The 23,443-nt window shown below is 52.1% G+C and overlaps 1 protein-coding gene across 4 annotated transcripts in view; it reads right to left on the bottom strand.

Moving 5' to 3' along the window:
- The window catches only part of PITPNM2 (phosphatidylinositol transfer protein membrane associated 2), a 125,920-nt gene that overhangs the window by 3,692 nt on the left and 98,785 nt on the right, over positions 1 to 23,443 (bottom strand). For 2 of the 4 annotated variants that reach the window (XM_080941180.1, XM_080941181.1), the window contains 19 exons: positions 18,295 to 18,509; positions 16,878 to 16,999; positions 15,502 to 15,729; positions 12,818 to 13,117; positions 11,849 to 11,944; positions 10,062 to 10,166; positions 9,800 to 9,870; positions 7,399 to 7,646; positions 6,772 to 6,961; positions 6,509 to 6,628; positions 5,574 to 5,800; positions 5,002 to 5,180; positions 4,079 to 4,249; positions 3,412 to 3,561; positions 2,341 to 2,505; positions 1,873 to 2,034; positions 833 to 981; positions 435 to 551; positions 26 to 142 (listed from right to left, as the gene is read on the bottom strand). In XM_080941180.1, coding sequence (XP_080797306.1) covers positions 26 to 142; positions 435 to 551; positions 833 to 981; positions 1,873 to 2,034; positions 2,341 to 2,505; positions 3,412 to 3,561; positions 4,079 to 4,249; positions 5,002 to 5,180; positions 5,574 to 5,800; positions 6,509 to 6,628; positions 6,772 to 6,961; positions 7,399 to 7,646; positions 9,800 to 9,870; positions 10,062 to 10,166; positions 11,849 to 11,944; positions 12,818 to 13,117; positions 15,502 to 15,729; positions 16,878 to 16,999; positions 18,295 to 18,509 — 3,132 coding nt within the window. Of the gene's footprint in view, positions 1 to 25; positions 143 to 434; positions 552 to 832; positions 982 to 1,872; positions 2,035 to 2,340; positions 2,506 to 3,411; positions 3,562 to 4,078; positions 4,250 to 5,001; positions 5,181 to 5,573; positions 5,801 to 5,941; positions 6,041 to 6,508; positions 6,629 to 6,771; positions 6,962 to 7,398; positions 7,647 to 9,799; positions 9,871 to 10,061; positions 10,167 to 11,848; positions 11,945 to 12,817; positions 13,118 to 15,501; positions 15,730 to 16,877; positions 17,000 to 18,294; positions 18,510 to 23,443 lie in introns of those variants that run through there. The other 2 variants (XM_080941182.1, XM_080941183.1) reach the window with 2 other exon arrangements.

The following is a 23,443-nucleotide window of genomic DNA, read 5'->3' as shown; positions in this document are numbered from 1 at the left end:
ATACCTCGGGTACCCACATCCTTACCTTTTCCCCAGTCAGGGTAACCATGTCCAAGGGCCCGTACATGAACCGGCCTGTCACAACCTGTGGGCCGTCCTCATTGGCAACTGCATCATTGATCCGGTGGTTGGCTGCCACGTTCTGGGGGAGGGGAGGGGATGTGAGGAGAGGAATGGGGAGCAGTGGGGTCTTCTGGGCTCACCTAATATCTCTGTGAGGGGGTCTGAGTTCTGAGCCAGGCAGCCCATGCTGTGGTCCAGCCAACAGCCTAGCCCGGGCAGGCAGAGAGGGAGCCAGTCCTGCTGTCCTTCCCCCCCCCCCCCCAGCTCCCACCACACTGATGAGACAGCTCACAGCAGTGTGACACAGCTTCCAATTGCACGGGACTAGACAGGATGAGGACCGTGGGCCTGAGCGCCCAGAGGACACTCACCCGCAGCTTCACATGGGTCCTCTTGCGTTGCCACTTCTCTCTGGGCTGCGAAGGCGTGAACACTGACACCTCCTTCCCATCCAACTCCAGGATGCTCGAGCTGTCGTGCCGCATGACCTGGGGGACAGAGGCAGGCCACGGGGCAGGCTCAAACCTGGGTGGCTGCTCTGAGAAAGGACCAGCCATCCCAGAAGCTGGCAGGGTCTGCAGGCCTATCAAACCTCAACCTTGCCTAACCCCTCATCTCCAGCCAGCTCCCATGGTTGCTGTGAATCTGTGCATGCCCCTACTCCAGCACTCCCTGGGTGCCAGGCGCCTTGCCTGATGGGACAGGGAGGAGCCCTTACACTCTCTCAGGGCATCCTGTGAAGCCCAGTTCTACTTTGCGCAGTAGGTACCTGTCTCAGCAGAAAGGAGACCACATCGGTTGACTCCCAGTAGCTGGCGTGGAAGAGGTGGGGCAGGGCCACTGTGGGGAAGGCCATGAGGGCGTCGGGGCAGTACAGGGCGTAGTCAATCCGCTTCTGGCCCCACCACTTGGCAGCAACTGCCAGGAGGAAGGGTTGTGATTGCGCTGCTGGGCTCTGGGACAGAGACCCTAGTGGTACTCAGGCCTGTTCATCTCAGACTAGCCCCCCCTCCAGGTGCAGTCAAAGCAGGTTTCCTCCCAGGCTGGTTACAGGCAAGCAGGAAAGTGTAGAAAATGCCCACAGGCAGCCGTACTGTGGAGAATATGAAACCCTGTGGCAGTGCTGAGGGATGTGAGGATTTGGGGGACAGAATGAGCTGTCTCAATGCAGGTAATGATCAAGAAGAGTACCTACTCTAGACCCTGTCCAGGCCCTCTCTCCATATTCTTCCTGCTCCCAAGCCTCAAAGACATAAAAGAAGGCACAGAGACACCTTGGTTTGATAATTCTAGAACCTCCAGGTAAGGCCTGCTGCCCCTTTCCCATGTCTTGCCTGCTGCACAGGTCAAAGGGTGAGTGAGAGGTGAGGCCTACATGGGTAGCAGACTAGGGAGGAGGGAGGATAGTAGGGTAGACCCAAGGCCCACGAAGGGAAGACCCTTAAGGCAGCTGAAGTCGCAGAAACCTCTACATCAGTCCCTTCAAGATAGAGGGACTCCAGTATCCTCTCTCAAGGGAAATACAGCATAGGACATGCCATGTCTGGTGGCTGCACATAGATGTCCATCTGCTACCTGCTTCATGGGGCTTAGCTCCTCTGAGTTCTGCTCATGGTGTGTGAGACAGGATCCCCACGTAACTCTAGTCCTGCTCTCTCCTCCCTAGAGGCCTGCATCCTCCCCACCCAAGGCTGTGTTTCCTGTTCGCCTCAGCAGTTGGCAGGCAGAGCCTAGCAGTGAGCTAGTGAAACATGCTTGGCAACGGTGAGTGATCTCGAGTTAGAGAGGAGAGCGCTGTGAATGGGGTACCTTCTCCGATGTCCAAGTCAGGGAGGCAGGGGGCCCTCTCCAGGTTGGGGCTCACCTGCCTTGCCCTGGCACGGGGACCCTGGGTGGTAGGGGATGGGGGGGGCAGGGCGAGCAAGGACAGGCGCCTGATGCTGGGGGTGTGGTTGAGTGATGAGGGACTCTCTGAGGAGCAAGAACAAGGGGAACGGTTCAGAGCCCCTACATTGGTAGCAGGGAAAACCCTTAAGACAGCTGAAGCCTCAGAAACCCTTACAGAGACCCAGCCTTGGCCCAGCTGCTCGCTGCAGCCTCATCTTTACCCTCCCAGTGAGGTCAGCACAGGCTGGCACTGCTGATCAGCTATTGTAATGGAAGTCCCCTGGCCCTGCACCGTTCAGGATCCATTTCCTGCCAGATGGACACAATCACCCTCTTCCCAGGGTGCCCAGCAGAAATATCTGTGGCAGAAGCACAGGGGACATCACTCACTCTGGGCAATGCTGGATGCTGTGTAGTTTTCGGCCATGCCTGACACCTGACTGGCAATGCTGATTTCACTGGCTCTGCGGAAGCCACGGCTAGCAGGGACCGTGCCAGGTGACGAGGGGGCTGCGTGCTCTTGGAAGACTGTGTTATGGGTCTGGAGCACATCCGCTGTGGGGAAAAGGGGATAGAGATCCAGGTAAGAGAAGGCCTGAGCATAGTCTCCCAGCAATGGGAGAGGCCAGCTTGCGGGCCCAGCGTGCACCAGGGTGCAGCTGGTTTAGGGCCTTGAGAGCGAAGGGCCTGAGCTGAGGCAGGGAGGGGAGGGCTGGGCAGAGAAGGGTGGACAGATGGACACAGACATGGGGCAGGGAGACAAGGCATGGGTTTCTGCCCTCCTTGGCCACTTCTTCCCCATATTTGGCTCCACAGATGCTCTCTTGGACCATCCTGGACCAGCCCACAGAATATCAGCATGACCTTGGGCAGCTTTCCAGGGATGCTGAGCACAGGCTGAGGACTAAGAAGGCAGACCCCAGAGTGGCTCTCACACATAGGCTTTAGCCAGGCCCTGGTGGCACCTGAGGACAAAGGCAGGTGCCGAGGGTCCAGGTTGCAGGAAGGACATAACAGGAGTCAGCTGGAGGAGCCAGTCTGGATGACACATCAGGCCTGCACATTCTCAGGAAGGTTAAGGAGTGAGACCCACAGGCCACAAATCCTTGCTAGCACTGACGTATTTTCATAGCTGAGGGCTAAGAGGTGGCTGCTTTATGCCTCACCCTATGTCTGCTCCCTATAGCCCCAGGAAGGTCAATGAGCAGCCTTGGAAAGTCGAGCTGGGGACAGTGGGCCAGTTTGTGTCAATCTCAGGGAAGCTGTGACCACTTTGCATTAGGGTGGCTTCAGCTCCTGGATCGTCACGGACAGAAAAGAGTCAACAAGACTAACTTCCTATGGCCATGTCCTTGCTACCAAAGTCCCACAGACTGAGTGGCCAGAGAGGGCACGAGGGGGTAGAGGACCAAGGGGCAGCAGCCAAGCAGACATCAGTCACTAGGAGTGGGGGGTACACACACTCAGAACAGCCCGGGCTCTGGCGGGGCCCATCCTGCCAGGTGAGCGCGGGAACAGGGATACTGGTCTCCAGGAAGCTGTCCCCGTGGGGGAGAGGGGCCAGGGGGCTGCCCTCCAGGACCAGCTCTGGGTTTCTCTGCACGGTCTCGACTAGAGGCAGACGGGAAGAGAGCAGAGGACAAGAACAGACACTCAAGTGGGCCATCTGAACATGTGCTGACACAAACAAGGCTCCTTGAGGACCAGGACATGACAACAAGAAGCCAGGGGGATACACGCTGCAGCAAGGGATGGCCATTCTGAGGGCAGTCCCCCCTCCCCCCATACTCCCAGCCATCTCTGGGCACCTGCCTACCACAATGGGCCCAGTTGACAACAGCTTGCAGAAAGGGCCTTAGCCCCTTCCCTGTTGGGTTGGAGGCCCTAGGCGGCAGAAGAGAATATGCATAGCTCTGGCAATTGCTGGGCACCCCTCAGGAGGGTCTGACAGTCAGTCAGGGAGCATGGCTACATCTGCACCTCACTGTTTGCTTGTAGCAGATGTTGACTGGGGACAGGTGTCGTCTGCCTCTGCTTCCCTTTGAGAAGACCCACTGTGTGTTGGGGACTATAGCATAACAGTTATTCCCAACCTGGAAAGACAACCCCACCTTCCTGAAAGTCTCACCCAGCAGTGCAGAGCAGCCATCCCCCAGCGGGTAGCGCTGATATCGGGGAATGTTGAAGGGTGGCAGGGTGTGGAAACACCGCTCCAGCAGCGGTTCCAGGCGGGAGGCTGAAGGGTCCGCAGGGTGGAAGAGGTTGTACACTTGCTGACAAGCTGGCCGCAGCTGGAAAACTGGGAATGGAGGGACGTAAGAGAGAAGACTGGGTGCCAAGCAGGTACCTTCCCTTCTAATCTACGCCCACAGGAGCACACAGCAAGCTTTCTGAACTCGGCCTTTCCACAACAGGATGCGTAATTCTACCGAATACTTCCTTGGGGTGGCAGGGAATACCACAGAATGTTCTCTGCATGTACATGAGAAGCTGTGAGACTTCTGAGGAAGGCAAATGGCCCTGTCCTGCAGGTGGGGGACAGCTGTCCCCGGGGAGAATGCTGATTTGTGGAGTCCCCCTCAGCAACAGAGGTGCTACCTTGTAGACAAGAAGGAACAGAGGCATTGGTGGGACATGGAGTATAGGGCCTTCATTTTAATCTGGCCCTGTAGTTCACCTGCTCTTGGCTTGTCTGAGCTCCTCTGGGGCTGTGCTGGTTAATGCTGACATAGATCAGGGATTACTGGGATGCTAGGACTTCTCATCTTCAGGGACCAAAAGGCACTATGACCATGTCTGTCCCTATGGGTAGACCCCATACCAGAGACTGGGTCTGTTCTATCTGACCTCCCTGACCTTGCTGTGTATTCCCACTGCTTCAGGAACCTTAGAGAGAGAGGTATGAAGCGATAGGTTTCAGGGGATGAGTAGGTGACTGAGCTGCTGGAGAGGCAGAGGACAGTGCCTTTGGGGCCTTTGAAATGTGGGATGTGACCACAGCCTTGTGACTGGTCCACCGAGGTCCCTGTCCTGTCCCCGTGGGCCTCTCACCATCCATGGAAGGGATGACTGTTTTCCTCAAGGCTAGGACAAGCCCCAGTGGGCACCCGAAGAGGAAGAGGTCAGCAATCTCGAAGTCAAACTTGCCCAGGGCCCCGGCACCGTCCAGCATCGTGGAACTGCTTGAGCGGCGGGAATTAGGCTCATTCCTCAGTACGCTGGCATGGAGGCTGCGGTGGGAGAAGTGGGAGATGCACAGGTCACCCAGGGTCAGCTTCGCAGGGGTCAGACTGAGTCCCATGGTCCCTTAGGGACTAAGTCCTGTACTGTCCTGAGAGCAGGGCTACCCAGCACCCAGGATGCTCCTAGTGACAGCATATCACAGCCTCTCCAGGGGGACCACTGCATTTGACAAAGCTGTGATGGGATCACGCTGCATCATGCTGCCAGACTCCACCCGACTTCCACCCTTAGGATGGCCCTCGCTGTATACAGGAGCACAGTACCCAGGGAACCGGCAGTCCTCCAGACAGAACCCCTCACATGCATTTGGCATGATTGTTGAAGGAGTACACCCTGGTTCCTTCATGCCAGGGTCTTCCTAGTGGTACACCAAGCCCTACCTGGACAGGAAGGCCTGGTGCTGCTGGATGGTGTCCAGCTCATAGGTGGATGAGTCACTCCTTTTGCGGGGCAGCTGCCTTCTGGAGTCCTCGGTGCCGTTGCTTCGGGGGATGTCAATGTTGCTGCGGCTCAGGTGCCGACTGCTCTCCAGGCTGGAGCTTCCACCACTGCCACCAGAGCAGTGTGCTGCATTCACCAGGATACCCGGGGACAGCAGGTCAGCGTCCTGGAATGGCCATAGAGGCTCACTGCCAGGTGGTCCCTGGCCTAGGCCCTTCTTCAGTGTTCTGTGAACCCCTCCCTCCTGACTCCAGGCCCTGCTGGACACTGCCCAGCTGCAGGCTTCTCACCCAACTAGAGGGAAAGTCTTGTCTCCCACTGCCCCTCAGACTACTGGCTAAGTCCTAGCAGCCTTCACTCCAGGACTGGCTTGGCACACAGTGGTCTCTCCCAGGTGATGGCCACTCTACAGCAGGAAGACATCAGGGTCAGACAGGGGAACAGGGTGTGCTGCCCGTCTCACCTCCTAGGACCAGAGCTGTGCCATGCAGTGCAGACCCCGGTGTGTGAAGCCACATGCTCTCCTGGACAAGCTTCACACTGCCACTTGTGGTCACCTACTCCAGCAACCTTGTGTCCTTCCCACTTGTCTCCTCTTTCTTTGACTTAGCCTGAGACCCAGGGAATATGCTTGCCATGCCTCTCTTAGCCCTCTCATCTCCTGCTCCAGAGGGGAACTCCTGCTGGGCCTCATGGGCTTTGGACATTGTGGTGTCCAAGCCAGCTCCTTGGGGTTTTGGTTGGGAACACTGCCTGTGGGACCTACAGCACAGGCCAGCTGATGGCAAGGCAGCTAGTCTCCATGGTACATGAGAGACAGCAGACCTTAGTGGAGGTTTGGGACATGGCCCATCCTCTGCCCTTGCTCAGGTACCTGCATGCTGACCACACTGCCCCGGCGGCTACTGCTCTGACTCTCAGACACAGGCTGGCCACTGTAGCATAAGGCATCAAATGCCAGGATGCCCCCAACACAGTCTCCAATCAGGCAGACCTGAAGGCAAGAAGGCAGGAGTTTGAGTCTTCATCCTGCTTGTTGGGCTGCTAATTAGGTAAAGCGTTTCCCTACTCCCCACGACTTGGTCCTCTGGCCACCCCACTCTGAAGGGTCTTTCCTTAACCCCCGATACCACTCACCTGTCCGTTGAAGGTCACACCTTCCTGGGACTTGATAAAGTCTCCATAGGCCAGGTTGGCCCGCTGAATCACGGTAGCAACTGCCTCCTGGTACTGGGGTGAGGAAGTGGCCAGCAGGGGCAGGGCAGCCAGGGGGATGTGGTCCTGGCTGCTAGACAGACAGCCCTCATCATGGCCATAGGGACTGAGGCTAGGGGGAAGGGGCTGGGTCAGCAGAGGGCAAGTAAACTCAACCTGACCCAATGGCCCTCCCCGATCTAGAAAGCAAGCCAAGCAGAGCTGCTGCCTGCCCTGAAGTACTCATGGGGACACTCCTAGGGAGGCCTAGAGCAGGCTCAGAGTGTCAGGGCCACTGAGTAGGTTCATATCCCAAGGCAGGTCAGCATCTCCACTCTACAGCACTGAACTGTGGGCTCTGTGGGGACGGTCCTCTTAGGATCTGAACTTATCCTGTCTGCCTGGGCTCTGCCATCCTTAGACCAAGGGGATGGATGGATGGAGAGAAGGGACATTCTGGATCAAGGACCTAACACTGGGAGCCATGCAACGCTCGGGGCCAGAGGTGTGGACGGTGTTGCTGCTTCTTCCTGTGGGGCACGGTGGGTGTTGCAAGCACATGCCACTCACTTGGAGACGAGGGCGAAGGCATCAGCACAGATGGGTGGGCAGGGTACCAGGCGGATGGCTAGGTGGCCTAGGGCACTGGGATAGTGCACGCGCATGACAGTGTCGAACACGTTGGTGATAGTATTGGTGTCACCCTGCTTGGAGCTGGGGTCACCCGCTCCAGTGTCCAGGATGGTGCCTCCATGCAGCACCAGCAGCAGCACGTGAATCTTGGAGGGTGGTGCGGCTAGTGGCTGGCTCACCTCATCCTGCATGGGCAGTGGTGGGCATGAATTCCTTGCCAGGCCCCAGGTGCCCTAGGGTTTTTTTTTTTTTTTTTGTTTTGTTTTTTCCTGCTAGGAATTGAACTTAGGAACTCACACATGTGGTGGGCCAGCATTCTACCCCTGAGCTATATTTCTCAGCCTAAGAGACCTGGGTTTTGGTTTATCTGGTTATGGGGCCAGGAGACTGGAGATGGAGTGGTGTGGCCTGACTGGGGTTGCAGCAGACTCCAGGAAGGGTATCTTCTGGAGACATCACTAGTTCTACCTTCTTCAGGGTCTCAGACAGCAGCTTCTGCTTGAGCTACCAGGCCTCTGGATGCTTGTTAAGTGTCTGCTTTTCGGTATAGGTCTTTTAGAATCTAAGACCAAGGGCCTCAAGAGCAGAGGCAGGATCCTAGCACAGCAGGATCAGGTCATGAGCCTACCTTCCTACTGGCCTGCTATACTGCTGTGAAGCCCAAGGGAGACCCTAGAATGTAGGCTGAGCACAGGACTACAGAGCTATTCCTCTCTGACAAGGCAGGAGGGTGGAGCCGCTCATTAACACCAGGGGGGATAGCACCCCAAACCCTTGCTAGCTCCTGGAAGCCCAGGCTGTGGCTCCTACTCCCAGAGGCCCTTCCTGAATGCCCGCTATGTTCCTAGTGTGTCCTAGATAGTGACCACTGGTCTATCTTCTGAGCTCTGTTATGTCCAAGGGTGTGGGGACAAAAGTAGCAGTGACACTCATACTCATCTTGGGCTTGATGTCCTCCCGGGGCTGGGGTAGAAACAAATACACATGCAGGGACTGCCCACCACAGGGTGGCCTGGGCACAGGGAATGGCAGCCATTCCTATAATGATCAAGGATAGGGGCTTCTCCAATATAACAGACACAGGTTGTGAAAAGATGTCTATAAAAGCAGCCTCCTAGCTCCTGGACATGGAGGTACAGTCCAGCTATACCTTGTCACCTGGGAATGGGGGGAGGACTATCCTTTGTGCATTAATCTGTCTTGTCCCCTCACTGGTTAAGCCTTCAGGGATGACCACAGGCCCAGAGACACAGCTTTCCTCACACTCAGCCAAAGACGGTGACGCCCCTTGCCCTGAGCTCTAGTGGAATCAGAGCTCACAAGAGTGAAGCCAGTGATGGAGCGCCAGGGAAACCCCAGTCTGCTTCTACCAAGCCTTACCCTTTCATGAAGAAAGGTTCCAGTTTGGGGGTTAGTATGGGCAAAAGGGTCTGACTTTGGATGGCAGTACCCCAGAAGCAGTGCTGGGCTCTTCTAACAGCACATCCTAAGGCAGATCCTGAGCCTGGGGCTCTGCCCCTCTCCTGGGGACAGTCAGAGCTGTGTGCGCTGAGTTGGGAGGGCCTCTGCTTGCTTTGTCTAATGTTAAGCAGCAACTGACAACCATTCCCTCACCTACCCCTTCTAGAAAAGTACACCTCCACCTCAGACCTCAAAGCAGAAGACCTCAGGAGGGAAAGAGGTGTGCCTGTCTCTCCCAGGCCCCCCAGGGGGACAAGAGTTCCCATAGAGGTGCTATCTCCACCTGGGGCAGCCTGGAGACAAAAGGGGCAGTGCTTATTACCATAGCAGGGCACAATCTTGGCAGCCCAGCTCCTGCTCCAGTGCAAACAGCTCTGACGGCCTACAGGTGGAAGGGGTGCGAGCTCCAGCAAAGAACCCCCAAGCTGACACAGGCTCTACAAAGACAGCTTTATTGGACACACTGAGTTCTGCCTGGCCGGAAGCAGCCCTGAGCCACAGTCACATCACTTCTGCCTAGACGGCTCTTGGTTCTTTTCCTTCTTTGTTTTTATCTTCTTGTACCACGAAAAGGATGGGAACATGGAGTTCTTAGCTTTTTTCTGGAATTTACAAGGTTCTCATTTTATTTTCCCAAATGTGGAACTTGGTCAAGGTTTACCTTCAGGGCTGTCTGCTGTCTTTGATTCTAAGAAACATCATAGAGATAGGGCTGGCTGGTGTCCCTAAAGAATGGGTGTAAGCAAAGGGACCCCAGGCCTCTCTGGTGAATGTCTGGCCAAATGTGGATACAAGGCTCTGGAGAGCTCTGCCTCTGCACCCTGCACCCAGACCCCTCCCCACAGCCTTGGTCTCTTAGTGTTTAGGAGGTACCCACCTCGATGATGTTCAGCTGCTCCACACTGGAGGCTACCCTGAACTCAGAGCCACTCTGGTGGTAGAGACCATCTACAACACAGAAGCCACACTGTAACTGCTGGTGCAGTGGACACCCGGTAGCTAAAAGGGAGCTTAGCTAAAAGAAGCTCAGCTAAAGGGAGTTCAGCCCCAGGGGATGCCGTGAGCCCCTGGACCCCACCACTGTGTGGGAATTGGGTAAGACAAAAATGGGCAGTACCCTCCACCCCAAGACTGGTTACCCTGTGGTTCCTCAGGCTCTGGATTCTCCATTTTGTCCATGAGGTCATTGGAGTTCCACTTGGTGATGTCATTAGTGTGCATTTCTTCCTTGCAGTACAGGTTCTCTGGGGAGGTAGAAGGACTTGGGTGCTCCTGGAGCCCATATGCCCAGCTGACCTAGCTCTGTCTTTCCTTCCCTGTCTTAGTAGGCTAGCAGCTGCAGACCACCCGGCCTTCTGTCCCATTTAGTGCATTCATGATGCTGCACAGAGATTACCACTATCTAATTCCGGAACATTCTCATCACCGTGAATGTAAGCCCTGTGCTCAATCCCAGGCAATCGGGCCTCACAGCATAATTTTTTATCCTCCAGGCCTTTGCCTGTCTGGGACATTTTCAGTGACACAGTCACGCACAGTGTGCTTTTCTGCACCTGGCTTTGTTCTCACAGCGCTGTGCTTCTGAGGTGTATCTGCTCTGCAGGGCAGGTGGTGCTTCCTCCCCTTTTCTGGATCTACCATAGCCTTTGTTTAACTGTCCACAGCTGAAGTTTAAGATTCAAAAAACACAGCTCAGCGAGGATGCTGCCATGAATGTGTCGCCCCGGACTGGACTCTCATTTTTGCTTCTCTAGAACTACACCCAGGGCCAGAGCTGCCTGGCACGATGCTTCTGAGAATAGGCTCCTGGGTGGGGTCTGAGGAGCCTGCTGCTGTGGGACCTGTGCCTTTTCCCTACAGCAGTGGTTCTCAACCTGGGGGTCGAGCATCAGACACCCCGCACATTAGACATTTGCATTAGGATTTACAGCAGTTGCAAAATGACAGGTATGAAGCAGTGATGAAATAATGTTATGGTTGGGGTCAGCCCAGCGTGAGGAACTGTAGCAAAGGACGGTCGAGAACCACTGCTCTACCGTCCTTTTCAACACTAGCTATGTATGTCCTCTTTCGAGGACAAAGTGCCAGCTAGGAGGGGTGGGGTACCAAAGACACCCTTCTCCATTCCTTCAAGTGCAGAGGCTGGCTCAGGAGGCCCTGCCACCTGTTTCCAGGTTGTCTAATTCTAGGACAAGCCAACCAATCTCATATTTTTGTTGAACACTGACTCCCCAAGTTTTCTCGCTGTCGGTCTGGCTACCCAGTTAATCCTGCCGCTCAACTGTGGCGTGTTCCCATCTTTCTAAGTTTCTACCCTTAGCACGCCCTGGGCCCGATATGCTGCCAGCATGCAGTGAGACCCAGCTTTGTCTCTGGGCCTGTCTGCTGGCCCCTCTGACTTTCCTGAAAGCACATTTGTGGTTCTGCATGAGCGAGACGGTGCTTGCATCTTCTGCACAGGTGAGCAAATTGGCTGTGTGCCACTGTGCAGTCTGATTAGTGGGAAATAGGCGGTTCATCTGGTTTCTGCTCATTGCTTTTCCTAAAGTGTCCATATTAGATGCATATAAATGTGCATTTAATGAGGCAAAGCAATGACAAACAATAAAGCAAGCACAAAAATTGAGGACAAAGTCATAGTTCTTATGGAGATAAATTTATCTGGGAAATGCTTCAGTAGAATTATGTGTCATATAAGGTGGGGTTCAAGAGAATGGCACCCTCCTTCCAGGCTTTGAGTCCTGACCCCTAATTAAGCCTGGAGACTCTGTACTCTACCCCCAAGCCCTGGGCTGTCTGCTATGTCTGCTATGACCGAGTGGGGACAGGTAACAGGAAAGGTATAGTGACAGGTGCTTCATACCCTTAACAATTCTTTCCACCTGGCCCAGGAAGAGCCCTCAGGCTATAGGGGCAACCTGCTTACCTTGTGCATCGAAGAACTCTTCTTCTGAGCCTTCGTCTGAGTCCCTGGCGATACTCTGCATTCTCCACTCTGAGATGCTGTGTCGGGAGGGGCTGGCTGGAAGGCAAAACCCTAGTGTGATGGTCCAGCCTGCAGGGGAGGGCACTGCTGAGCCAGCTGCCGCAAGTCTGGAGTTCTGATGCCATCTTGGAGGGCTAGGTGGGCACCACCAGAGAAGTTTGCCATAGATAGAAATGAAGAGACTGGGGTGGAGTGTCCAGGGTCCATCTGAGTAGAACTGTCTGGCCCTTTCCTCCTAGGGGAGGGGAGTGCCCTGTTGCCTCATGGACTATGCAGTCTTTTCCGGGGTGAGCTTAGGACAGGAGCTCAGATGAGCCCTGGACCTGACCAACTCCTCAAACACGGCCAGAGCAGAGCTGACAAATAAGTGCTTGCTGCAGGGCAGTACGAAGAGAAGGGAGACCAAGGCATCAGCTCACCTCTTCCCACACTGTAAGCCCAGGACCAGGCACCCTGGGCTTGGAAGGAGGTTACTGGCCATGAGGGGGACTTACAGGGGCAAGACTAGCCACAAGGGGTTGGGGTGGGGAGACCTTACAAAGGCAAGACTGGCTACTCATGGTAGGGGGGCGTTTAGGGGCATGACTGGTCGGTCACACAGGGGAGACCTTGCTTTGTCTTCTTGTCCAGAATATGATACATTAAAAATATCTTCTCTCACTAGGGAGTCTACCAGGATCTACACCCCAGATTTCTTCAGTCTTGATTTGGAGATTATGGGTAAGTCTGGGGTTGCTACTTGGAAAAGGCTGGTTTCACTTCATAGTAAAGCCCCGCCTGGTGGCAGTTAGAAAGTAAAAGGCTCCACTACATCCACAGGAAAGAAAAAGAACGAGGACACAGCCATGGCCCAGCTTCTTGGAAACTGGGAAGGTAGGCCTTGCACCAGAAGGCAGGAACCCAGCTTACCTCCCCGCTTGGAGGACCTTGAGGACTTGGAGGAGGTGGACCACTGCTTCTTCAGGCCCCGCCCCAGAGGCTCCCCATTGTTGCTGCTGGGTTCAGGGGTTGCTCCAGATGCCTGGTCCTTGGTAGAACTGTCCTTGCTTAGTTCTGAGGGTCCTTCCTCCGAATACTGGGCCATTTTTTGGGACAGCATGAGCTGTACTTCCTTCTCCAGCTCTCGGATTTTCTCCATGGTCAGCCCATACCATTCATCCTGCCAGCACCAGGCCTGCCGGTGGGCCCTTACCATCACCCGCCGCAGGCCTACACAGAGCCAGAGGACAGGGTAAGCTCAGATCAGAGGCAGTATACACCAGGGTAAAGCTGTAGGTCAGGCTAGAGTCACTGGTATCTGTGCCTCCAGGTCCTCTCATTGTCAGCCTAGAGAACTGGCTCCCAGTGACTTCAGGAGTTCACAATGACTCTATACATGGATGGCAAGGCTTTGGTTAGAGGCCACAGTTTATTGTGGGGAATTCATGCCCCAAGGGGAAGTGGGATGGGACTCCCCAAAAGTCTTCTGTCTGGTCTACTTTTTCTGTTGAATTTCCCGTAGAAGATGAGATTTAAAATGGGTTGTGTTCTCTGTCTGTGGTGTGTGTGTGTGTGTGTGTGTGTGTGTGTGTGTATGAAAGCCAGAGAGGTTAACACTGGGTGTCTTTCCTCTATCATTTTTCTACCTTATTTTTGTAGGTGGGGTCTTTCACTGAACCTAGAGTTTGTGGATTTGGCTAGACTGGGTAATAGGAGTCCTGTCTCTACCTCCCCAGCATTTGGATTACAGGCATATACCATTGGGCCTGGTTCTTTTATGTGCAATCAAACCTCATGTCTTCACAATTCCATGGTAAGTACTTTACTGACTTGAGTTATCTCCCTAACCCCAGTACACATCTTTAAATCCAGCGCTTAGGAGGGAAAGGCAGGTGTATCTCTAGGTTTTAGGCTACCCTGGTCTACAGAGTGAGTTTCAGGACAGCCAGGGCTACATAGTAAAACCCTATCTGAAATCCAAACACCAAAACCCAAAACCCAAACAACAAACAACTACAACAAAAGAACTGGATGCAGTGGGGGTAGGAGTTCAAGGTCATAAGGACATCCTTGGCTAATGCTGAGCTGGAGGCCAGTCTGAGTCACATGAGACCTGATTCAAAAACAAACAAACAGCAACGTGGGTAAAGACATTTGGTACTAAGCTTGGAACAGCCCTGGAACCCACACTGGAAGGGAAGTTGTCCTCTGAACTCAGCAGCACTTTGCTGCTTTTCCAAAACATGAGTGTTCGGTTCCCTGCACCCACATCAGGCTGGTCACTACCACCTGCAGCCCTGGCTTCAGGAGATCCAATACCTTCATTTGCCTCAAGGGTATCTGCACCCACATGCACGTTCCGGCACAGAAACACACACACACATAATGTGGACTTAAAAAGAACATAAAAGGCAGTAAAACAGGGCTGGAGAGATGGCTCAGTGGTTAGGAGCATTGCCTGCTCTTCCAGAGGTCCTGAGTTCAAATTCCAGCAGCCACATGGTGGTTCACAACCCTCTGCAACGAGATCTAATGCCCTCTTCTGGTGTGTCTGAAGACAGTTATAGTATACTCATACATAAAAGAAATAAATCTTAAAAAAAAAAAAAAAAGGCAGTAAAACCTTAATGTCCACAACACCCAGCTAGGCTTCAGTGTTCCCAGAGTCAGGGCTTTTCCTCCTCATTTCGTACTCCTTGACTACCTGGGTGCTCCTGTGAAGTCATGAGTCTAGGGCTCCAAGGGAAGAGAAGGAAAGCCTGGGGCAGCATTCCCTGACTGGGAGCCCCAGGCACGTTAGCACCTGCTCCTTAGACACCTGCTCTGGGAAGGGCCATGTGGTGTGAAGGGGACTCTGTCTGAGCTGCTCTGCCATCTGGACTGGAAAGAGGCAGAGCTATGGCCCAGCTGGGGGGGCTGTCTCCAGAGGCTTCTGGCCCGAGTGTGGTCAGGCTACACTGTCACACACCAGCCAGGTCAGGAAAGTCTGGGCAGTGGATGAACATCTGCATAGGCAGCAGGCACACTGGTTGCAGATGGTCAAGACAGTGGAGAAAGGGAGACTGGCACAGGCTCTGTGGTCTGTGGTGCCTGATCTTTTGCTCAGCAACTTGACCGCATCTAAATTAACTAAAACCTAAGCAGCTGTGCACGTCTGTGAGCGATTTCTCTTGATTGGTCCATTTAAGGTGGGAAAATCCACCCTAAATAGTGTGGAAGAGAAAATCTTTTGCTCTTTGCATGATTGCCCTCCTCTCACTAGCAAGTCCATACGCTCACCAGTACTAGCCTGCTTCTTCAGGATTCCAGTGCATTCTGAAGACCAGGCGAGACATGCAGCCTCGTGAGCTGAACAACTACTGGATTCTTGGACCTTTCATCAGGAGACAGCCATTGTTTGAACACCTGGACCACATCCTGTCACTATTCTTATAAATCCAGTTTATACTCATTCATTCATTCATTCATTCATTCTCTCTCATCCATCAGCTCTGTTTCTCTAGGAAGCCCCAACCTAATACAGGGTCATCTCTTAGCAGTAAATTGTAAGAACACAATCACAGCACACGGAGAATGGAGGCAGACAGGTCGGCACACCTCACCCCTGCACATACCTGTGTCGTGGATGAACCGCTCAATCTTGGACTGCATGCCCCAGTATCGGAACTCCACCTTGCAGAGCTTGTAGGCACACATGATGGGGAGGAGCCGCTTCTTGTACTCCTGAATCCAGTTTTCAGAAAGAGGTCCCCGACGAGTCTTGATTGACTGGAATAGCTTGGGGTCTTCTTCAGTCTTATACTCATTGGGGGGCACAGGATCCTTGACGATGTCGATGATGTCTATGGGGACACCCTGCAAGTGGTCATGTCTGCCTAACTTCTATTTACCCTTTCCAGATCCTCTACCCTAAGTCCTTACAAGGCCCAAGGCTCATTGGATATGATGTGTGTGTGTGCGCGCGCGTGCACTCACAGGTGTGATCCTTCCATCTCAGTTCATATTAACTGGCCTGAGTATTGTAGTTTTTCCTGAAGTCAGCTTGACAAATCATCGTCTATGAGTGTAGTTAAGTGAGCCAGTGAGCCCATGGGAAGAGGGTTTCCATGAAGGTCAGTGGGGCGGGGTAGGACACACAAGGCTGTTGGAATCTTTCCAGAGCATGGTGGCATTTTAGACAGAGTAGAATTGGGCGGCCCAGATGGCCCATGCAGCACTGGTGCTCGACTGAGGTGGGATCTCGGGGACCACTGGGATGCCTGCTAGGGACAGGGGACTATGGTGGAGGTGACAGAGAATCTGGAGGCAACAGTTCCTCCTCTCTAGGCTAGGCTTCTATCACTTAGGCAAACCACCACACCACTCTGTGACCAAATATTGCCCCACAGAGAAGGCTGCAGAGCCATGTTAGGCCCTCAGGTGTGTTAAATGACAGGCCTAAGTTCATTTAACCAATGTTTGAGAATTGGGGAATTTTACATGAAAATCTCCATCTCTGACTTTTCTTTAAAAAGATTTAGCTGGACATGGTAGTATATACTTTTAATCCTAGTACTCGGGAGGCAGAGACAGAGGCAGAGGCAGTCAGATCTCTGTGAGTTATAAGCCAGCCAGGACTATATCGTGAGACAATGTCTAAAACAGAGCAGTAAGCCTGACAAATGCAGCCAGCCTCCTTCACAGTGACATCAGCCAGAAAGCAAAGCAGCAAAAGCCACAGGTCACTTCAGGCACGGACAGTATGATATGGGCCAGCCCACCCACGGCATTCTCAAATGGCTGTTAGCCAGACAGCACCCCAAGAGGACACCTGTACACTTATAGGGAGAAAAAAGCCAACAGATTGGCACGCACATCAAGGGACTGTCTGTCCTGCCTCACTCTGCCCCACCCCCAGCTGAAAATCCAGTATACTTTCAGGACGAGATCAGACAAGGGCAGAGGGCCACAGCCAGAGTGCTGCCTGCTGAGCTTCAGGGTTCATGCTCACCTGTTACCAGCTGGTTCTTTTCCACAGGAGACAGGTTGAACACATTATTGTTTTCCCCAGTGTCTGTCTTATAAAAGGTTTCAATGTCGATGGAGAACTTCTCCACAAAGGGGCAGGTGAACCTGAGAGAAAGAGCATCCATTGTGACTGCACCCTGGAGGGGCTGTGACTAACCGGCCTGTTGGACCACACTGGAAACCAAAAAGGTAACCAGGTGGTGCGGTGGGTTAAATGAGAATTGCCCTCACATATATCTGAATTCTTAGTTCCTAGTTGATGGAACTGTTTGGGAAGGATTAGGTGTGGCCTTGTTGGCAGAGGTACAGCACTGAGGGTGGGCTTTGGTTTCAAAAGCCCACATCATCCCTGGTTAGTGCTCTTTTTCTTTGCTTCATGCTTGTGGAGAAGGTGAAAACTCTCAACTACTGCTCTAGCAACTTACTGCCTGCCTGCAGCATGCTCCCTGCCATGACGGTCAAGAACTCATCCTCTGAAACCGTAAGTCCCAATAAAATCTTTCTTCTGTAAGTTGCCTTGGTCACAATGTCTCTTCATGGCAGTAGAAACATCAGTAAGGTGGGGGTGTGTGTGAGGAGGTTGGTTAAGATGTGACAGTGAAATCTATTTCCTGTATTAACATCTTATCCAAAGAATTCAGGGAGAGAGAGACAGGGATGAGATCTGATGAACTTTCTTGGTAGCTTCTAGAAACCCCACAAATGGCATCCACATGAGGATGGTTTGGTGGGAATGCATACACAGCAACAATGGCAGTGTGCTTTAGAGTCAGCGGATCTATCTGCCAGACACTCCTAGCACATGACACCTGCAAGAAGCCCACTCTGACAATAGAACAGCTCCTCTCTGGGATGAAGAAAAGCTTTCTGAAATCCTAAACTAGCTCCCAGCACTCTCTAGGTAAGGGGTTTGTAGGGAGGGAGGTCTGGGAAGTTAGAGGGGATTGCCCTTGGTCAATGTGAGCTAGTATTGAGAGGCAAAAATTGAAGAACTTCTACTGGGGTTCTAAGAAAAGTCCTGCTTGCTATGGGATGTACTAAACACTGCTACAAGAGCTGAGTGTCCCAGAGGTGGGAGATCTTGGACCATCTGGATCTGGTCTACCTCCAGTCTGTACTTCTTCACAGCAGGCTGCCTCTGTCTATGGGAACGTAGTGAATGTTTATTCCCTGAACTTTCTTGCCTGCATGACCTCCATTGGCATTTCTGGGAGGCAGGCATCCAGGAGCATCCTTCCCTTTCCTGCATGTGATCAACTGTGAACTATTAGGGGACATATGTGAGACAGGGTTTGATACTTTCAGGGGAGCAGGAGTTGAACCTGCCAGAAGAATTCCTGGATACATGCTGCAGAGTTCCTCTAGCAGATGGCATGCAGAGGAGATAGAGGCAGACGCACCTTGTTCGGGTATAGGGGTAGGCATTCCAGGACTCCTCCACTACCCGCAAGGCTGCCTTGGGCAAGATGGAGCGAAACCATCCAGGAATGTGCATGCCCACATGATACACCTTGTGGGTATATTGCCCAGAGCCGCCAGGACCATCTGTGTAGGGCCGGTTCTCCAGGATCTCCACTCCGCTGCCTTGTCCATAGGTCTCATTTCGGCTCTTTTTCTGTGGGGGAAACATGTTGATGTTCAGTCAAAGTACTATGCACATGTGGAGGGCTCAGAGGACTAGGGACTTTAGCCTTGAGGCTGGCTCCTTCTGTGTCATTTCAGGATACTCCTAAATCTACACTGTAGTCCCAAGGCTCCTGATGCAAGTGAAAAGAGTCCTGGATTTCCTTTTTAAGGTCCAAGTATTAAAAAGCACAAATCATCTATTCTGACTCCTATCTATCCTAGGAGTGAGCTTGAAGATGCATACTTTTCCTTCTCTTTGTGACTGGGGCTCTGACTGACCTGAACTTCCTATGTGGACCAGATCTGCCTTTCCCGCTTCCCCAGTGCCAGGATTAAAGGCGAACACTGCCACATCTGGCCTCTTCTTTCTTTCGTTTTGAGACAAGGTCATTCATTCTGTGTAGATCTGCATTTCTCCTGACTCAGCCTCCAACTGCCATTACAAGCATTGGCCATCACACCAGTGCTGGATGCCTGCTTCTCTGCTTCTGATGGGTTCTGTACTGTTTGTTCCAGCCACAATAATAAGAAAAATAAATAGTAAGAGGAAAAGGGAAAGGAAACCCTCTTAGTTTGTTGAGGATATAATCTTTATAGAGAAAACTCTAAGGAATTTCCTTAAGTCTCTTAGGCTTCATTAAATGAACTTTGCAATGCTTCAGAACACAAAATTAACACACAAAGCTGAAGAACACAAAAAGGAAGCTGGTTGCATTTCCAACAGCGTTTGCAATGACAAACAGGAATACGTTTAAAAAGAGAAGTGAGAAACTTGTACTCTGAAAAACCATAAAACCCAAAGAAATTAAAAAACCTAAAGACTGGAAAGGCATCCTTTCTCCATCGGTGAGGAGACACAATACTGTAAAGTCAATAATCCCCAAGAAGCCTACAGGATCCCTACAATCTCCAGCAAATGGAGGTTAAAATTTATATGTTATTGCAGGAGACTCCACAGCTGAAACAAACAAACAAACAAACAATAGCAAGCTGGAAACTCATACCTCCTGGTATCACACAAAGCCTTATACTTGAGTGCCTCATTATTCACAGTAGCCAGAAGGTGGAAGCCATCCATCTGACCACCAGTTGAAGAAATCCATACACTGGACTGGGTGATGGCTCAGCAGTTAAGAGTGCTTGCTGAGCACACATGAGGACCTGAGTTTGAATCCCTGGAAGCCACGTCAAGCCATGCGTGGGTGCATGCTTGCCCATCACCCCAGCACTGTGAACAGCAGAGACAAGAGAGTGTGTGGGGCACGATGGCTGCCCCGACTTCAGTGAGAGAACCTGTCTCACACTAATAAGGTAGCAAATAGTGGAACAGGCTTCTGGCCTCTGCATGTTAAGAAACTTGGCTCAGGACTGGAGGAGTCCTTGGGGCACACAGGTTTGCTGAGGGCTGAGAACGTTTTGTTTCCTGGCACTGCTCACAAGGATATATTCACTTGATATGCGCCCACCACAGTGACGCTATGAATCATGTGCCTCCTGTAATGCAACTTTTAGTTAAAGGTAGTGAATGAAGACTGGAGTGTTTGTCCCTAAATGGGACACATACATCACCCCACCCAAGGCTCAAGGAACACTGTGGAATTGTGGATGGAAAGAATGTAAAAGTCTGAGGATGGAAAGGTGTGCCAAAGCTGTATAGGACTCAGGGAGGACTCCGGAGGGACGTTGGCAGTTAATGGTGGCCTGGGGAGAAGCTGTTACTGTCTTCAATGGTGTAGCCCACACTCCAGAAAACAATTTCCCACCTATGCTCACGTGAGTAACCATAATGAAACTCACTGGGCCACAAAAAACATGAAAACAGGGAGGGGAGCTTCTGTGGAAGAAGAAAGGCCTCAGTGAGATGGAGCAGATTTGAAACAGTCTAACAGTAGAAGGGGAAAGGCAGCTAAAATCCACTATACACATATATAAAACTGTCAAATTAAAGCTTAAAAAGTGCAGAGCAGCTGGGCATGGTGCTCATACTTGGAATTCCAGCAGAGGCAGGCAGATTATGAATTCCAGTTCAGCCTGGGCTATTTCACGAAAACACCCACCACCAAAACAAAAAAGCAACGATGGCTCAGTGGGTAGAGTACCTACCACCAGGCTTCACTACCTGAGTTCAATCTCTAGAACCCACATGGCGGAAGGGAAAACGGACTCCTGAAAGTTGCACTCTGACCTTCACGAATGTGTCATGGAATACACACCCCCAGCCCACCACTCCACCAAATAAAGGAAAATAATGTTTTATTTTTTGTTTGTTTGGTTTTAGAGAGAAACTCTATGTAGACTTGGTTCATTATGTAGGCTGGCCTTGAACTCACACAGATCAGCCTGCCTCTGCCTTTCAAGTGCTGGGATTAAAGGTATGTGTCACCATACCTGGCCCAAATAAATGTAATTTTTTAAAGTGAAAAGAAACCTAGAAATAGCCAAACCAATGAGAAATCTGCCTCAGAGTCATACTGCAAAGTAAATCTCTACTGCCACAAGAAGCTCAGGCTTCTAAGGACAGTTAATGGTCCCTGTCTGCCTCCGGAAGTCAGTGAACTCTGGCTTGTAGTAAGTGGGGAATGTGGTCTGCAAGGCTCTGGAATTCAGATATCCTCTGGTTTGTTTCTGAGAAAGGAGTGAGGGTACAGGTCAGGGACCTTGGAGGCCTGGGGACATTGGTGAGGAGGGCCCAGCTGCTTGACTTAGGCACTGAAGCTGTTGGAGGGTAGAGAGAACATGGGACAGAGAAGAGCTGGGCTTGGACCTGAAGGCATTAGATAGGACCGTTCGTGAAAAATGCTGGGGCTGAGAGGTACATGCTGCGAGCAAGGAAAGAGCTGGAGAGAGGAGGCACTCCAGAGGGAATGTCAAACTGGGGTGGACACCTTCTGGACTCTATCTCGGTCTGCACCTCACCCTTAAGTGGTAGAATGGGGGCACTCAATTCTGTAAGTGAGGAAACTGAGGCACAGGACCTCTCACCCAAGGCCTCTGGGACAGTGTGGAGACAGAAAGCAAAAAGCTGCAGATAGCTTGAACCTCAGAAGCTGCACAAGCATCCCTTCCTGCTGGGTGGGCCTGTTCCAGGCTACTGGTCTGCAACAGGGAGGGGAGCCATGCCTGGAGGGGCACTGGCAGACACCATGTGTATACAGGGGTGCATGCATGCTGTCTCCTCCAGACTGTTGCTGGAGTTCTTCTCTTCGGAACCATCTAGACCACATAAGCCCTGCTTTGAGCCGTCACTCTTCTGAACATGCCAGCTGCTGGGCACAGCTCAGTCTCCCGGGCGAGCAATGCCGCGTTACAGGTACTCTTAAATGTTAGTCCTGATTTACTTCAGAGAGGCCCACAAAAGAGGTTGTCTGGACAGACATCTAGGAATGATGCTGGGGTGGACTTATGTTTCCAGGGATCAGCATTTGACTAGGGAGCCTTAGGGCTGTGGCCCCTCTCTGGGCCCAAGCTCTGAGGCTGCTGGTTAGGATGTCTATGAACGTGTGCACACATGTGAGACAAGCATGTATGTGTGTGTGAGCCAAGAGTGCATGAATTCAGGACTCTTTTGGGCAAGACAGAAGGACAGTGTTCCTAGAACTGCCTGTAGATGGATGTGGTGTCTCACACCTGTACTCTCAGCATTTGGGAAGCCGAGCCAGCAGGACTGCTGTGTATTTTGAGGTCAGCTTGGATGACATAGTGAGAATCTGTCTCAAGAGAAAACTAACGGAGGTGGGGGACAGACGGACAAAGACTTCCTGGGGGAACATTCCAGTTGTCATGCATGGAGGAGCTGAGGAACAGGAATCAAATGTAATCCCTCTCACTTAGCTAGAGTGGCAGAGAAACTGAGGAGGCAGCGGAGGTTTTGGCATCACAGAGGACCACACACTCCCTAATGGACATGACGCTCCTGCTGGCTGCTGTTGACAGCTCATTAAAAACACATTCCCCGATGTAAGAGCTAAAACTCTTAGGAGGAATAAGTTTTTATGACCTTGGATTAGACATTGGTATATAAAAGTGACACTAAAACTGTTAAGATTGTTTTTAAAACAATCTTAGCTGGAAAGGGAAAAGGGGAGGTATGCTCTGACCTTAGGCGGGATCATGGCAAGGGGGTATCTTGTCACCCACGTGTGCTCTACCTACAGAGGAAGCCACTCACATTCTTGCCCATGACCATTCCTGAGCAGTATGTAGTGCTGCCCACCCTTGGAGCCTTGGTTGGTCTGCAGACAGCCTTCAAATTACTGAAGAAGGAAAGCTGCAAAAAGCACAACTTCTCCCAAGCAGTGTGCTCAGAACTGTCCAGGGTACTGATCAATCAAGCACCTCTGCCCATCCCCAGGACAAAAAGATCTTGCTGGGCACTCTCTAGAGGCCAAAGGACGGTGCAGTGATTCCCACTAGCCTTCACACCTCACCAAGGGTTCAGAACCTCTCAGGCACAGGAATGGCTCTGACTTACTAGCTTTGTCTTTTCCACAGCCTGTTCCAGCTGCTGCCAGAGGAACCTCCTTGTTATTCTTTCCATGGAAACGTAGCTGTGGGATACACTGGCTCCAACAGCATCTACCTGGGTGTACCTAGACCCACCTCTCAGCCTTTACCTTGTCTGCCTGGCCTTCCTTTGTACATTTGCAGACTTCCCTGAAAGTCTTCGTACAGGAGGGGACAGAACACCGTGTTACCGTGTTACAACTGGCACACAGTGAGCTGTGTACACGTTTAGGAACAGCCTGTGACTGTGACATATACGCACCCTGTGGTGAGTGGCACAGGCCCCAGGAACTCTGGGTTCTGAGGCTCAGAAGACATGGACCAGTCTAGTCTACAGAATAAGTTCCAGGACAGCCAGGGCTATGTCTTGAAAAAACAAAACATAGACAAACAATCAAAACAAACAAACAAACAAAACCA

The sequence above is a fragment of the Micromys minutus genome (assembly GCF_963924665.1).
Source record: "Micromys minutus genome assembly, chromosome: 29".
Lineage (NCBI taxonomy): Eukaryota > Metazoa > Chordata > Mammalia > Rodentia > Muridae > Micromys > Micromys minutus.
Note: the sequence above shows the minus strand (reverse complement) of the source record. Positions and strands in the feature narration are given on the sequence as shown.